At 38.1% G+C, this 16,515-nt stretch overlaps 1 protein-coding gene across 4 annotated transcripts in view; it reads left to right on the top strand.

Moving 5' to 3' along the window:
• The window catches only part of LOC132142643 (glutamate receptor ionotropic, NMDA 2B-like), a 109,183-nt gene extending 97,515 nt beyond the window's left edge, over nucleotides 1-11,668 (top strand). For 2 of the 4 annotated variants that reach the window (XM_059552653.1, XM_059552654.1), the window contains exons 13-16: nucleotides 617-777; nucleotides 2,310-2,497; nucleotides 5,220-5,458; nucleotides 8,019-11,668. In XM_059552653.1, the coding sequence (XP_059408636.1) occupies nucleotides 617-777; nucleotides 2,310-2,497; nucleotides 5,220-5,458; nucleotides 8,019-10,484 (3,054 nt within the window). In that variant the 3' untranslated portion in view covers nucleotides 10,485-11,668. The remainder of the gene's footprint in view (nucleotides 1-616; nucleotides 778-2,309; nucleotides 2,498-5,219; nucleotides 5,459-8,018) is intronic. The other 2 variants (XM_059552655.1, XM_059552657.1) reach the window with 2 other exon arrangements.
• The last annotated feature ends 4,847 nt before the right edge of the window (nucleotides 11,669-16,515 follow it).

Genomic DNA, 16,515 nt, shown 5'->3' with positions numbered 1-16,515 from the left:
ACTTGAAAAAAACTTAAACATTGTGTAAATAGCACAAATAAATAAAAATAAACGAACATACAAATTAAACAATTCCAAACATGGCCCACTGGTACGACCTTCACCGGGGCCCCGCTGACCCCAGCTACGGCCCTGCTCACGCCTGTTTCACACATACTCCGTCTCTAGTGTGTATGCAGTCCATGTGCGTTACGTATGTGGTGCAGCACGGACTCGATGTGCTTTCACACAGGATGCGTTTGTAGTCCGCTACTCGGTACGTAAACGATTGCTGCACTGCTGCAGATGCAACACTCCTGGAATGCACGGACCGCAAGCACTTTGTGATGCATTTTAGAAACAGGAGATGAGCCCCTTTTCTAATGCACCACCTAGCTTGATAAACCCCTTCTCAAAGACTTACTGTTTGTCAATTTTATTTGGGTAACACACATATTCTGAATGCCTTCGGCAGAATTCGAATGAGCCATTTTAATCTAGATTAATCTAGATTAATTTCAAGATCACAGTGAGATTAATCTAGATTAAAAAAATTAATCTATGCCCACCACTAATATATATATATATATATATATATATATATATATATATATATTTCTCTCTCTCTTTTATTTAGTTTCAACATCCGAATGACTTCTCCCCTCCATTCCGCTTTGGTACTGTGCCCAATGGCAGCACAGAGAGAAACATAAGGAACAACTACAAAGAGATGCACAGCTATATGACCAGCTTCCACCAGAAGAACGTAAATGAGGCCCTCCACAGCCTGAAGACGGGGTGAGAACGAAGAGAGAGAGAGATGATATCTGCATGAAAAGAATATAAAGGGTGGGAAGACAGGGAGATGAAAAGCTTGTAGGACAGCAGTAACTACACTGTGTCAGTAAGTGGGTGGGTGGAGGAACTCTGGATTGATAATAGCATCAAAATTAGGCATCCTGAAGGGACTTTGTATAAAGATGCTGATTGGTAAAGAATTATTTTATTTTACTGTCCTTTATTTTATCAGGACTAATAGTGTACATTTTAAAGGTACACTCAGTAATTTTTTTTGTTCATGTTGTGCTGGTTGATATGACTATCATGTTGGGCTGACTGAAACTTTTACCAGGATAAGGCTAATGGTTTTTAGCTGGTCATGTAGTCTCAACATGGCAGCTGATTGGATGCAACCTACTTTATGTCAAAAATTTTAATGCTACATAAAAGCATTTATTAGGAGTCTTTATTACATTTGAGCATACATAATTTTAAACATTTTTAATTGCTATTCATTTTTTATGTTTAAAACGTTTTAATGAAGGAAAATGAACTGAGTACACTTTGAGAAAAAAAAATGAACTGAATAAAGTTCCATTTGTTAACATTAGTTAACATGAACTAACAATGAAGAATAATAATGAAGTATGTTAGTTACTTTTAATGTCAACTTTCACTAATATATTATTAAAATCAAAAGTAGCTATCTGTTTATATTATTTAATGAACATAAGCTATTTTGAACTACCAATGAACAGTTTTTAACTAACATAAACAAAGATGAATGAATATTGTAACAAATGCATTGCTTGTTTAATGCTTATGTAATACTTTAACATTAACTAATGAGACCTTATAAAAAAATGAATTTTTTTTTAACTACAGACAAAAAAAATACATTATTAAAATCACAAATTCCATGTAGTCTCTCACTTAAAACGAGCTCATAAAATATGCATAATAATTAGAACAAAAGCTTACTTGATTTCCGCTAGTTGCCAAATCCAAATTACTCGTTGTTTAAAGATGAAAGACTAAAATAACTAAATAAACTAAAACTTAATAAAAACTGCACAGACAAAAAAAACGAAGGGCCCTATTTTAACGATCTAAACACAAAGTGTAAAGCGCACGGCACAGGCGCACTCAGGGCATGTCCAAATCCACTTTTTCTATTTTAACCACGGAAAAATGGTTGGCACATGGGCGCAAAAATGGGTGCAAATGCATTTGCTAATTAAATGACGTGAGATAGACGGGAAAATGCGAATGCTGCCGTACTGAAACTAGCAAACACACTTGCGCTGCGCCTTACGTCGCATTGCGCCGAGTGTATGATAGGGCCCAAAAACTAATAAAAGTGACAAAACATAATTACTAAAACTTGAAAAAAACATGAAAGCTGTAAATATAAAACATAAACTCTAAATAATGACAAAAAGTATTTAAATATATCAGTGATTCTAAAATAACACTGGTTTGCCAAAGTTTAATTTTTGACAAGACCTTACCAACATTTTAACATATGACTCGTCTCCCTCTCCGTGTAGTAAATTGGATGCATTCATCTACGATGCAGCGGTCTTGAACTACATGGCTGGACGTGATGAGGGCTGTAAACTGGTGACCATCGGCAGTGGTTATATCTTTGCTACTACAGGGTATGGCATTGCCATTCAGAAAGACTCAGGCTGGAAGAGGGCAGTGGACCTTGCCATTCTGCAGCTCTTTGGAGATGGTAAAAACTGATTTATTTTTTATTTTTATTGTTATTTATATGATGAATTAGCCACCAGTCTTAATCTGCATTAATTAGTTCAAGATTTAAGATATTTAGGGGAAATTCACAATGTACTGTATCTGTGTTGTCTACATCGTTGTAGATCAGATTCACTAAAAAAAATTCAGCGAGTCTCGTGAACCACACAGAAACACCCAAAAAATTCTACTGAGCGAATTGACCTATAGGTAAGCCCCTCCCCTTGAATGCAGATGAGCCAATGGCAGTCGAGTATCAGTTGCACAGGGAGCGAAACTCTTTTGTAGCTGTCATTGAAAGAGAGTGAGCAACTCTGTTTGTTTGTCTGAGGAAGCAACAGTAACTAAGGGGGGCGGGGCTTACTCTGATAGGTCAACTGGATGACCTATCCATTTTATCCAGGCACCGTCTGCTATCTTTTATAACCATAAAAGATAGCAGACGGTGCCTGGTTAAAATGGATCATGAAGGGTTAATGAATAAGATGAATAAGTATTCATTAAGAAGTCTTCATTCAGAAAAATTAGTTTTTCTGATTAAATCCAGTTTACAAAAGTGGCGTGAATGTGTAGAGAATTCACAGCTTTACTTCATTCACTTCTTCTCATGATCCTCAATGTGCCCTCGAGGCAACAGTTTTGTAGAATATCTGGCAAGAGATGACAAGTACCGACACTGTCTTTTAGAATGCCAACAACTATGCCACAAAATTGTAACGATAGATGTGTGACAATATGGCACCCTGTTTTTCAAAGCTTCCTTTGTGTGAGAATATTCTGTTAAAGCATGATTAAGCGAATATTGAATTAATGTACTCATCAAATCAAGGACTCGTCTCATAATATCCTTTGTAATAATATAAATTACTATAGTTTACACAGGTTGCACAGGTGATACAAAAGTAAAGCTAAAGGTGTTTTAAGTTTTCTTTCATATAAGTCTATTTGCACAATGGATATGACATTCATTATTATTATATAAAATACAGTATATAGTTGCATTAAATATAGGTAAATAAGCAATGTACAAATTTAAGTTGTCGATGAGAATATGAGATTTGCTTATACTGTATGAAGCAAATTTACTGTTGCAATTATATACATTTATATCAAAAACATACTTTTATTCAGCAAGGATTTCTATTTCCAATAAATTCTGTCTTTTTGAACTTTCTATTCATCAAAGAATTCTGAAAACAATTATCACGGCTTCCACAAAAATATTAAGCAGCACAACAGTTTCCAACACTAATAATATATATATATATATATTTTTTTTTTTTGAGCAGCAAGTCTGCATATTATATTCTGAAGGATCATATGACACTGGAGACTTTAGTCAATTCAGTTTTACATTCACAAGAATCAATTATATTAAAAAATGTGTCTGAGTAAATTAGTATTTGTAATTAGTATATAATATATATAGAATACTAATACTAATTAACTATAATAGCTGTACTGTACCAGCAATAGATGTACAGCACTGAAAAGTGTTTATCTCCACATTTCTAATTTAGTTTGATTCGAGTGCTTTCCTAGCGATCCAGATCCAGGGGCCATTTCTAGAAATCATCCTCTCTTTCCCAAACTGCATCTGAGATGACAAGCTGTTTGGAACACATCCAAAGACACATGCAGAAAATGCCCTATGCTCCCCATACACATAAACAGTGTTAACAATTTTAGACACTTAATATGGCATTTTCTAAAGAGACATATATATATGCCCTACTTAATGATTCCTCATGCATGCGTGCGGGACACATTAGATTAGATCAGTAGCAAGGTGAGTGTTCATATGCATATTGACAAGCAGGCAGTGTACCTTTGGTTCAGCACACTGATAGCAGTATGGAATCAGAAAGGTACATTTGAGTGTATCACATGTTGTTATATAAGCCAGCATATGATCCAGTTGCAGGAATAGAGTCATATTTGCAAGTGTCAAGGAGGCACTTGTATTATCTCAAAAGTACACTGGGAAGGCATCAACTGTGTGACATATACATGTAGGTGCACATAAATCCACTGGCACAGCATGTGAACACCCGCACGTACATTCACCTTCACATAGGTGTTGGTTTTTGACTGATTTGAAAGCTAAGGTCACCAAATACAGTTCCTAGTGTGGCATAGAATTGCAGCAACTGAATGTATGGATACTTTTTTATTTTACAGTGCTTTTTTTGAGTATGAGAAAAAGTATGTTTGTATGTATCTGCATTTGTCCCTAAAGACAGACCTGCAGAACACAGAATGGTATTTTGGATTTTGATCCTGTCCCTCCTATGCAGGCTGTCAGGCCCCTGAGGGCCCTTATTAGAGCTGGGAATCAAATCTCAAGTGACACCCAAAAGCAGTCATCAATGAGATGAGCGCTCCAGTGTGTATGAGTTGGATTAATCCATCATGACAAATGTTACACTTCGCAGGGGCCGTAATTTGTTTACTGTGCACAGTTTTGTGGGGGCTCTAAATAAATGCAGGGCTGAAACGCAGTGAAATCGTCAGGGATAGACAAACGTGAACAGACACGTCTGCTAACAGTAAAGTTTGAGAGCACTCAAAGCCCACAGACACACAAAACACACAGCTGGAGAGGCAGAAAGTAAAAATTCAAAGATGCACGAACAATCACTCTCTTTTTAACCCACGTTCAAATGCTAGAAAGTGCAATCTTTTTTTGTCCTTCTTTGTAGGTGAGATGGAGGAACTTGAGGCCCTTTGGCTGACTGGCATCTGCCACAATGAGAAAAATGAAGTGATGAGCAGTCAGCTGGATGTAGACAACATGGCAGGTGTGTTCTACATGCTGGGAGCTGCAATGGCCCTGTCCCTAATCACGTTCATCGCAGAGCACCTCTTCTACTGGCAACTGCGATTCTGCTTTATGGGTGTGTGTTCAGGCAAGCCAGGCATCACCTTCTCCATCAGCAGGGTGAGTGGAAAGTTTACTTTTGAACTTTTGATCTGAAGCAAACAAACACCAAGGAAGATTTTACTATTATTCTGGAGCCAACGGCCTATTGAGTCTGTGAAGCATTGGAAATTAGGAGTGCAGATAAGAAAGATATTATACTGCTAATCATTTTAGTCTTGTTTTCCAGTCAGAATTTCTTTCCTATCATTAAATTTGTGATGAAAGTAGTGACAGATCTTGTTTCCGGACTGTGACGTACATCCAAATGTAACAGTTTATCCAAAAAAAAAAAACAACAACAACAGTGTAGGCAGGGACTTTGTTCTATGCATCATTATTTGATTGGATTACAAGATGTGGGCGTTGCACACAAAGTATAGCAGCAGATGAACCTGAACTTGCAAGGAGTGGTGTTTAAGCAGTCTACATTATTGGAGAAGTCCTACATATGACATTTTGATTACAGTCAAAAGTAAAAAAAAAATAATAATACAATTAAAATAAGCAAGTATGATTCGTTCACAATAAGATCTATTAACATATATTTAGAAAATATTTCATTTCAAGTTTAAAACAAGATAAATTTAAAAGATGTAAAAAAAAATGTCTTAAATGTAAATGTATATTATCTGTCATCTGCAGATAACTAAAATAACAAAATAAAATGTGCAAAGTGTTTTCTTTATATTATAATTGAATTGTGAAAAAGCCACAAACTCCTAGAAAATTATTACATTTTGAAGGCTTCATTACTTTTTATTTTATTTCGGTACATATTTGTTTTTGTACATTTAAATCATTCTGTTTCTTTCATTATTATGTGTGTGGGGGAAACTTCAATGCCCATTTTGCACATATGCAACATTACTGTATAAAACAGACCCCTGATCTTGAGCTAACAGTGCAAAGCAGCATTCTCTCATTCTAGGCATTCAGACATCAAATCATGCCTCAAGCCAGTGGTGCCATGGCCCACATAAAGGCGGGGATGAACACAAAGAGAGTAAATATCAGTTTATGTGACCAAACTGGCAAGTGACTCAAACATAAACCTGGGTTCACCCGAGTTCACAAATGATTGAGGCTAAACGGATAAATTATTGCTGTAGTCTGTTAGCTACGAGGGAAATGTGCATGACCAGTTTCCTCAGCTACAAGTACAGACATAGGAAAACGATTTTCTTACTAGATATATATTCACTTTGAGATGTAGATGCAAGTTTGAACACTAGCTCTATGACCGTATTACTGAGGTAAGACGAATCTAAAATGAATGGGGGGGGGGCAACATACAAAATGGGAGAGAAAGGTACCTCTCAGGAGAAAGAGGGAAAGAGAAAGAGAAATGAGATAACACTGAATGGAGAATATGTTCCAACCCAATCGGACTGAAGGGTCACGATTGAAGTCTGAAGTCACAGCGGGAAGGATGAAAAAAACCCTAAATAAAAAAAAAACAGACGGTAGAGAAGATAAGAGGAACATAAAGAGAGGAGGGAAAAAATACACAAGAGTGGACAGAGATTAAGAATGACTAAGAGCAAGACAGGAAACATTTCTGACATGTTGCCTCACAAGAGGGATGGACCGCCAGTAGAAGAGTAACCTTTAGCCTTTGAAATGTTTTTTTAATTCTATTTGTTCTGCATATTTTTTATTTATTGTTTGTTATAAAATGGTTTTCATGGTTTGTAAATAAATAACTAAATAGACATTCCATTATAGTGCATCATAACAGTTATAGGTCTGGATATAAATGGAAGCACCCAGCAGTTTAAAAGACATTGAAGTATTTTGACTTCAAGCCAGTTTTACAATAACACATTTGCCATTAAGAAATGAGTTTGATAAAATACAACTAAAAATACAAACAAAAATGGACTAAAAAGCAGTAAATCTGCATCACGGGTGAATGAGCTGGGGAGGTTTATTAGAATATTGTAATTAATTTGTCAAGGCAATGATGAAGGAGAGACACAGAGGAGTAGACACAGTGGTGTCAGATGAATTCATATTGATTGAAGACATTGATAGTCAGTCAAAACCAGAGTTACTGCAACCCTGTTATCATTAATCAGAACTTCTATAGCCCCTGCCATTTCTCATTCTTGAACATATTTTGATCTGTTTTCCTCTCTCCTTTCATCCCTTTCTGTTTCCCTCATTTTCCTTTCTCTTTTGTACACATAATGTTAAAAGGTTAAAGACAATGATTAAAAAAAACTTTTTTTTAAACCTGATAAAAAGGAAATCCATTGAAAAAAAAAAAAAAATATATATATATATATATATATATATATATTTATAATTGTTCTCGATCATACTTTATAAGACTAATCTACAGCATATAGTATACTGAACAGTAATTACAAAATAATTAGAAAACCTAAAAGCTATAGAAACGAGATCTGACTTAAAAACTTGAAAAAAGGCTAAGCCTTGCGACTTGACATGAACTTAGCATCAGAATTCTGAAAATGTTTTCTGCTAATTAAACTTCATTAAACAATAATCTAATCCCACATTGTTTGTTCCTTCTCCTTTCCTTTGTTTTTGCTTTCCATTATTTTATTAACAGGGCATCTACAGTTGCATCCATGGTGTTCAGATTGAAGAGAACAAATCAGCCCTTAACTCACCAACGGCCACTATGAACATGAGCATGAACAACACCCACTCCAACATTCTCCGTTTGTTGCGTACTGCCAAAAACATGACCTCTGTGCCTGGGGTCAATGGTTCTCCTCGCAGCGCATTGGACTACAGCCATCGTGAGTCAGCCGTTTATGACATCAGTGAACACCGGCGTAGCCTAGTAGGCCACACAGACTGCAAGCCTCCACCGTACCTGCCAGAGGACAACATGTTCAGCGACTATGTAAGCGAAGTGGAGAGGACTTTTGGGAATTTGCACCTGAAGGACAGCAACCTGTACCAGGATCATTATCTACACCACCATGGGGGCACGGGATCTGAACTGGCTCTTGGTATGTCGGGTCCCCTGCCTAATCGACCTCGTAGCTTAGGGAGTGCCAGTTCATTGGAGGGTGGGTACGATTGTGACAGCTTAGGGGGAGGGGTAGCGCCCATCTTCACCACCCAGCCACGGCAGTCACTGACACATCGGAACAGGGAAAAGTTTGACCTGATCGCGGGTCACCCAACCCAGTCAAGCTTCAAGTCTGGCCTGCCTGATCTATATGGAAAGTTCTCCTTCAAGGGTGGGGCATCCAGTTCAGGGTTTATTGCAGGACATGACAGGTACTGCGGGGGAGGTGGGGTGGGATCAGGAGGGGACGATGGAAACATTCGATCCGATGTGTCCGATATCTCCACTCACACCGTGACCTACGGGAACCTCGAAGGGCATGGCAAAAGGCGCAAACAGTACAGGGACAGCTTAAAAAAGAGACCCGCTTCTGCCAAATCTCGCCGTGAGCAGGATGAGATTGAGCTTGGCTTCAGGAGACGACCCCACCATACAATCCATCATCATCACCACCATCATCCAGCAACACAAGCCCACCGCTCAGCCACCCCACCCGTGGAGCGCAAAAGCCAGAGAGGTGGTAACTGCACCTCTTATTTATTCAGAGACAAAGAGAATTTGAGGGACTTTTATGTGGACCAGTTTCGAGCCAAGGAAGGGGCAACCCCATGGGAACATTTGGATTTAAGTGATGCTCCAGGAATGGGTGGAGGAGTGGGACTGGGCGGAAGCAGTTGCAGTGGAGTAGTTAGTAGCGGTGGTGCTGGGGGAGCGTGCACTAGTTTGGTTCCCATGGAAGATTTCCTGAAAGGTAAATCCAAGAAGACAGAATGTAAGGGTGGAAGGGGAGGAGGATCACCTGGGCAACAGGGCCATGCATGCTGGGAAAAAGGCATCGGAGGGGTGGGAGGGTTGGCCGGAGGGGATTGGGAATGTCGCAATTGCCACAGTGGAGGGGTTGGAAGTGGAGGAAGCAAGCCAGTTTGCATGCATGGGGGAGGCGGAGTAGGGGGAACCAGTGGAGGGAGTGGACAAATCTCAAGCCGTCCTAGTTCAGCCTCCTGCAAGCGGTGTGATTCGTGCAAGAAACCGGGCAACTTGTATGACATCAGTGAGGACAACCACCACCTCTTGGATCAAACTGGGGGCAAGCACCCTCTGGAGAGTGGAAAGGGAGGGGGAGGCACAGGGGCCCAAACCCAGGTACAGAGGCGGAAATTTGGCCCAGGTGGTAAGGTTTTGCGCAGGCAGCATTCTTATGACACATTTGTAGAGCTGCAGAAGGAAGGGGCGGGCAGGATGGGTGGGTTTGGAGGCAGTGGCGGAGCATCAATGCTTCCTCCACCCCGAAGTGTGAGCCTAAAAGACAAAGACCGCTACATGGATGGTGCAAGCCCCTACGCACAGATGTTTGAGCAGTATGCGGGAGGGGAACGTGAGACATCATATTTTGGGGACAGAGGGAAGGGTGGGGGTTCATCATTTAGCTTATTCCGTGGGGGTGAAGGTGGGTTGCACCGTCGCTCCGTGGGTGAGAGAGACATGAGGGACAGGGATAGAGGCATGATGGGAGGAGATGTGGGCGGTACCCGAGGGGTCGGGACTTACTCCTTGTCTAAATCTCTCTACCCAGATAAGGTGAACCAGAACCCATTCATCCCAACCTTCGGCGATGACCAGTGTCTATTACATGGCGCCAAATCATACTACATCAAAAAGCAGCAGGCACAGCCGCAGCAGCAACAGATGCCACAACAGCAGCAGCAACAACAGCTCCTCAACAACAGTCGGGCTGACTTCCGGGGCTCCATGGGGGTGACTTCCTATTTGCCTGCCTCCGCAACTTCTGGGGTGTTGTCCAATGTGGCCCCTCGGTTCCCCAAGGACCTATGTCTGGGCGGGCCTCTTATCAACCACCACAGTGGAGGACCTAACAACAACAAGCTGCTGTCTGCAAGGGATGGGTTAGGAATGGGTCAAGGACAGAGACCATTTAATGGCTCGAGCAACGGACATGTTTACGAGAAGCTTTCCAGTATAGAGTCTGATGTCTGAAGAGGGGAGTCAGAAACAGATATAAATGCAGAAAAGAAGCCAACGGATATGTGGAATGTTCATTGAGAGAAAACTGATGAAAAGGCAGTGTGTAATTAGTTCCTCCATGTTCACAAAAAGAAGAGGAAAGCGTATGTGAGAAACTGACTAATGCTTTCATTAAGTTATGCTGCCAAGCATACGTATGTAAATAGAGCAAGGGGACCTGCCCACTGTCAAAAAGTTGAGAATCGGGGGAAAAACCTGTGTATTCCTCTCTTTTTTTTTATATCCCACTATTTCCCTGCTCCGAACATCAAAATAGTGGCCAATCCAGATGGAGACAACCATGTACAATCCTTTGTACAATTGTGGATGGAAATCAGTTACTCTTTTTAAGCAACAGGGTAAAACTTACAATAATTGTACTGATAATGTTCTTTATAATAATATTATTATATATTATTACAATGTTTATTATGTTTAATTTGGGCTTGGTTTCTGGATGTTTTATGCTATTATATATTTGTACTGTAGTTTCAGTTCTTAGTTAACAAACTACTTTGCGGGAGGCTTTTTGATTTGTCAACTGAGCTTATTTGATTGTTAATTGAGTTGTAGACAAACTTGGATTCCATAAAGTTTCTTTATTATTGGTTATTCAAGTTTATTTGACCAGTATGGAGTGTTGTAAAATGTGTGCGCAAGGCATGATTTGCAAAGTACTTCAGCTGTACTTGAGATATCAATGTCAAGGAAATGTATTCTTATCACTTTATTTTATAGTGTTCCGTTTGTTAGAACAACATTGGTTTAATACACAGCACGTTATGTGCCTTACCAAGACTTACAGAAAGCCTGATTTACAGGTCATATTGCCATGGTAACTTTCTGGTCACTGCACACAGACTTATCACTGGCTGATTCATATTATTCTAGAAACTTCCTTTTAACAGTATAAGCACTGATATGGATTATCCAGCATTGAGGAGACATAATGTAGGCTAAATGTGTTCATAGTATTAATCTTCAGAACAAGGTTATAAACAGAACCAGATAAAGTATCATTCTAAGAGCTTCTATGAACGTACAATATGTGAGGTTTGCACAACATTGTACAGTGCACAGTATATTCCTGAGAGTTAAGACATGGGGTGTATACATATGGTGTTAGCTAAAATACTGAAACAAATGTCAATTAATTATTTTTTAAGGAAGTCTTTGATCAAGCAGCAAAATAATAACTGTGTCATGGATTTGTTTCCTCTTAGAATGCATTTAGTACTGGATATGCTTATCTGGACTTTCCTTAGAGAGTCGCCAGTGCACATTATTTAGGGTTTTGCAAGATTCTCAGCAAATACTTGCATTTTGTCATGTAAATATTCTCTTTTTTCCCCCCACTCTGTACAGTAAATAGACAGAAAGGATGTAACTCTACGGATTTATGTTTTACCATATTGATTAGATGATATTTTAAGAATTACACTTAAGGTTAACAATCTAACCGTGCTGCAAAATGTTTCATATAAAAATCAATGGTATAGATAAACACTTCAAAATTTTTCTATATACTCCCTATTGTTTTTCACACTAATACAATGCTTTACTGCACCCTTACAGCAGAAGTGAACCTTTTTAGATACATCATTTTATCCCAGTCAGAGTGCTTTTTTTAACAACATAAAACATGATGATTATGGGAATGAATCCAGTTATTTCCCATATCCATTTGGTGGTAATTTGCAGTTTTAATACCCACTTATATAAAGTAAAGGTATTTCTCAGGAATTTTGGATGGGCACAGTCAAAAAGAAACATATCATTTAACTAAATTGCCTAATTACCTAAATCAATAAACCACTGAACTCATTTAATTGGATGAACGAGAGCCATGTGAGGTTTGTTGTAAGTATTTAGGACTATCTCTCTCTCTCTCTCTCTCTCTCTCTCTCTCTCTTTTAAAACCAGGAATGGTTTCATGGCAAGGCAGTCTGAAGACATGGTCTTTTGTTGAATTTTTGGCCCTCCGCTTAGATAAAATCCTTTACTTGAAGTTTGTTGTGTTTACTGCAGATTTTGTTCATACATTTTCTTTTTGAATGAACTGTTAGCCAAACAGATCTCCACTTTAAGCACAATATTTATAATATTTGGTTTATAACTGATGTATAGCTATCAATTTGTGAATTTTGATCTTAACTTTTTGCCACATTCTTTTTTGAATCAGTTGTCTTTGTGTGAGAGTTTGTGTTTAAGACGAGCATGCATGTCTTTTACTTATTTATTGCCATATCTTTAGTGTTTCATTTATGTTTATTTAGATATCATGCCTGCTCTTTGTGGATGCAATATATTGATAAATTGTGCATCATACAGGTTCAGGTTGTAGAATAGATGTGGTGAGTTTAATGAACTGATAAGATCTTTGAAATTGGATGTGTATGGATAATAAATAACTCATTAGAGAAATTAACAGGCAATCCCAAATTTGGGTGATTTCATCAGGAATACTGCCACAAGTTAAGCATAATTTTTTAAAGATCATTCCATGTCCATGTAAGGCAAATTGTGTCTTTTTCACAATATTTTTTCACTTGATCTCATAATACCTTTCTTGGCATGGAACCAAGTTTTTAAAGTACCCTTAAGATGGTTATGCTTGGTCAACTTTCTTAATTTTAGTTTTATTTAGTGAATCCTTTAAAGATATCTCATAAGGTATCTCTAAACAGTGTGGCATTTCTTTAAGAGCTATAGATGTGATAACAGTCCTCTGCATTTCCTGTCAATCTCTGTGTTTCTATCGGAGAGTCGAGCTTATAGTTTTTAGTAATAGTACTATGTATAAGTAGTATTGTTTGATTGGGTGTGTGGGTGTCAGGGAAAGATGACTTTGCTCTTCCGGAAAAGCTTTCCAGTTCAATCTTTCATTTTAACTCACACTTTAAAGATATGGCCTTGTAAAAGCACACTAATATCATTTGATAAACACAGGTTTAACGTGAGATGACATTTTCAGCAGAAGATAGGCCTACAAGGGAGGTGGGCGGAAAGGACAGGAGGGATAGTAGCCAGTGTTCTGTGTTATTTGATTGTTTTATTTCCCTTCTCATTCATTCTCATTTTAACTAATCTCTTTCTTGATGACTGGTAGTATAAGACTGCAGTAGTTTTTCATTTTAATGCTCTCCCCAGTAAGGTATGTCACATATGATTGTAGGTGTATCTGAAATCATATGCTTGATTACCTCTGTATGCGAGTGGGCATGTGTGTGCGCAGGTGTCTGTGTGTGTGTGTATGAAAAGGAACAGAGCACAGTGCAATGGTAATCTATTATGTCTGCTGTAAATAAATCTGTCCCCTTTGCATAACCTTTTAATATATGGAGACAAATATTTAAAATAATGAAATTTGAGATATAAGATTTTTTTATAGCCACATGGGGAAAAGTTATTAGACCACTGGACCAGAAACACAGTGCCATTCTAATAGCATCCGAGAATCAGAATTTAAGACAAAAAGTAGACATTTGTTGTCTTCAATTCTGTCTTTCTTGTATTTTAATCACTTACTTTAAATGTTACTTATGGATCAGAACTGTACAGATTCTGTAAATATGATAAAAATGTTTCTTTTTTTCTTTCTGTTTTTGTATAGAGAGATTACATGGTGTAAGACTACAATAATAATTTAATGAGACATTTCACAATACTTAAGCTATTGAGAATACAGACACAGTGTGAAAATAAGTGCTAAGATATATTCTTCTGTCTCTTTGTACAAAACGGTGTTGACTAAAAACAAAATAAAAGGGAGATATCTCAAGCCTCATGGTGCTTCTGTGTTTTCCATACATTTCCAGCGGCGAGAATCTGAGAGGAAATGGTGACACTCCTTTTTATTTTTTGCTGTCATCATGTCCCATATGAATGAATCTCACTTGGTTTTCACTGTTATCATGTGAAATCTGTTTCTTATGTATGTGCCCCTTTGCGCAGATTTGATTTCACACTGACTGTTCAACACAAGCTTAGGTTTGCTTCGTGACATGACGTGAATGAGAGCTTATTAGCCACTGGTGTTGCCCTGGATACGTCTGGTCCACTGCATCATGAACAAACTGCAAGCAAATACTGATGTCACTGAATTTAACTCTCATTCCTGTATCTATCGATTCACGTCAGACATATTCTGATTATTGATTCCCATATGAAAGTGCTGTTTTTAATCATAAGGATGTAGTAATAGCTGTTTATTTTAAAACAATTTGCAATTCAATATTTCACAAACCTACTCTTTCTATTCCTGTCTCACTCCCCCACTCTTTCATTCCCCTTTCTCTCTCTCTCTCTCTCTCTTTCTCTCACATGCTTCCTTCAAGCAGCCAATCAGAGAATACATTGCAACACATGTAACTATTTCTTGACAATTAACTGTTACCTAGCAACTGGACCTTTAAAGAAAGAAAGAAACACACAGAGAGAGAGAGAAGGGGGGAGGAAGACAGAGAAAAAGAAACATTTGTGAAGTATACTGTGTCTTGGTTTGGGAGCTACAACATTACACAGAAGCAGCAAGTACTGATGATATGCAACACCCCCACACGGGGAGAAAAAAATACGAAGAGAGCTAAACGCAAGCAGGGAAGAAGAAGGAAGGATTGACAGGTAGACAGATAGAGGGAGTCGTGAATGGAAAGATTAAGGAAAGTAATTAGTAAGAGACGACAAGTCGCAGCCTTCACGTTCATTTAAATAAAGACTGATAACAGACTCTCGTTTACGTGAGCTGCTATACGTATTTATGTTCATACGTACCGATATTCCGTCTCACGTCCTCGCCAGCAAATATGCCCACTTCAAGTATGAAGCGATATTGGGCCAAAAACAGTGGGCCACAGACTTCAAGCACTCACTCCTGTCAAAATAGCGAGCAGTGGACTGACCGACACAACACTGCCACCATGCGGCCGGAGTTATAACACCCCAGATTCATCTCGATCACTTCTGGAGGAATAGTGGCGCGATGGCTTGTATTTTCAGCTGTTAAAATTACACCACTATGATTCTGACTGTTACATAAGAGCACAAAAAAGTCCATAATCTGTTCTAGATAGCATGCGTTGCGTTATAAGCGACCGTGTTCCTCAATGCAGATGTTCATAATTAGTGTTCAGTATTATTTGGGGGAATGGATGTCATTAGTGAGCTGCATACTGCTGTTCTCTGTTTGAGAGTGTGAAAGTGCATATGTGAGGGATATTTATTTATTTATTTATTTTGTTTTTTTTACTAATGTAGGAGTTAATGTGTGGTATAATATATCAGGACGCTGCTCTCATACACACAGAGATGGGAACCATATTTTAAGCATGTGAATGGAGATGGTTGCCACACATAGAGTGTATAATGACAATAATTTAATTATACAGAACATAACCACATGCTTGCCTCTACATACATACAGGCACATGTTTAATACAGTCCCTACTTAAATATAAAAGGCCACCAGAGAAGTAATAAAAGAAATGATAAAGATTGTAACACTAAATTTGTAAAATTAATAATTTACCAAATATATATTGTATATTTCTTTCCCATCGAGCACTGTGCCAACCAAACCAAAATTACATAATTTAAAATAATTAACTAAATTAAGTAGCGTGTTTGCCCATAAGGATTTAATTTGTAATTAGGTTATCTTAATATTTTCCATCAGATATATTCAACAAAAAAAGTCATATTGTGTCAGCCAACCCCTGCATTGAGTTCAATATTTGAGCACAATTTAAAAAATGAGTAAAAAATAAATAAAAACATTGACAGAATTATATTTTAAAGTATTAACATTTATTCACCCGATTTTATTCCTGTCATACACATCTCTGGATACCAATGATTCAACTGAAAATTCTCCACCAAAAATAATAACTGATTGTATATGTATTTATCCTTGTTTGGAAAGGGCTGGAGTTTCTTTTTTTACTTTCTCATTTGGTATTATCCTGCTGGGAAAGTTTTCCACAATCAACATTCCCAGAATTCACTT

Source organism: Carassius carassius, chromosome 6, assembly GCF_963082965.1.
Source record: "Carassius carassius chromosome 6, fCarCar2.1, whole genome shotgun sequence".
In the NCBI taxonomy this organism is placed as follows: domain Eukaryota; kingdom Metazoa; phylum Chordata; class Actinopteri; order Cypriniformes; family Cyprinidae; genus Carassius; species Carassius carassius.
Note: the sequence above shows the minus strand (reverse complement) of the source record. Positions and strands in the feature narration are given on the sequence as shown.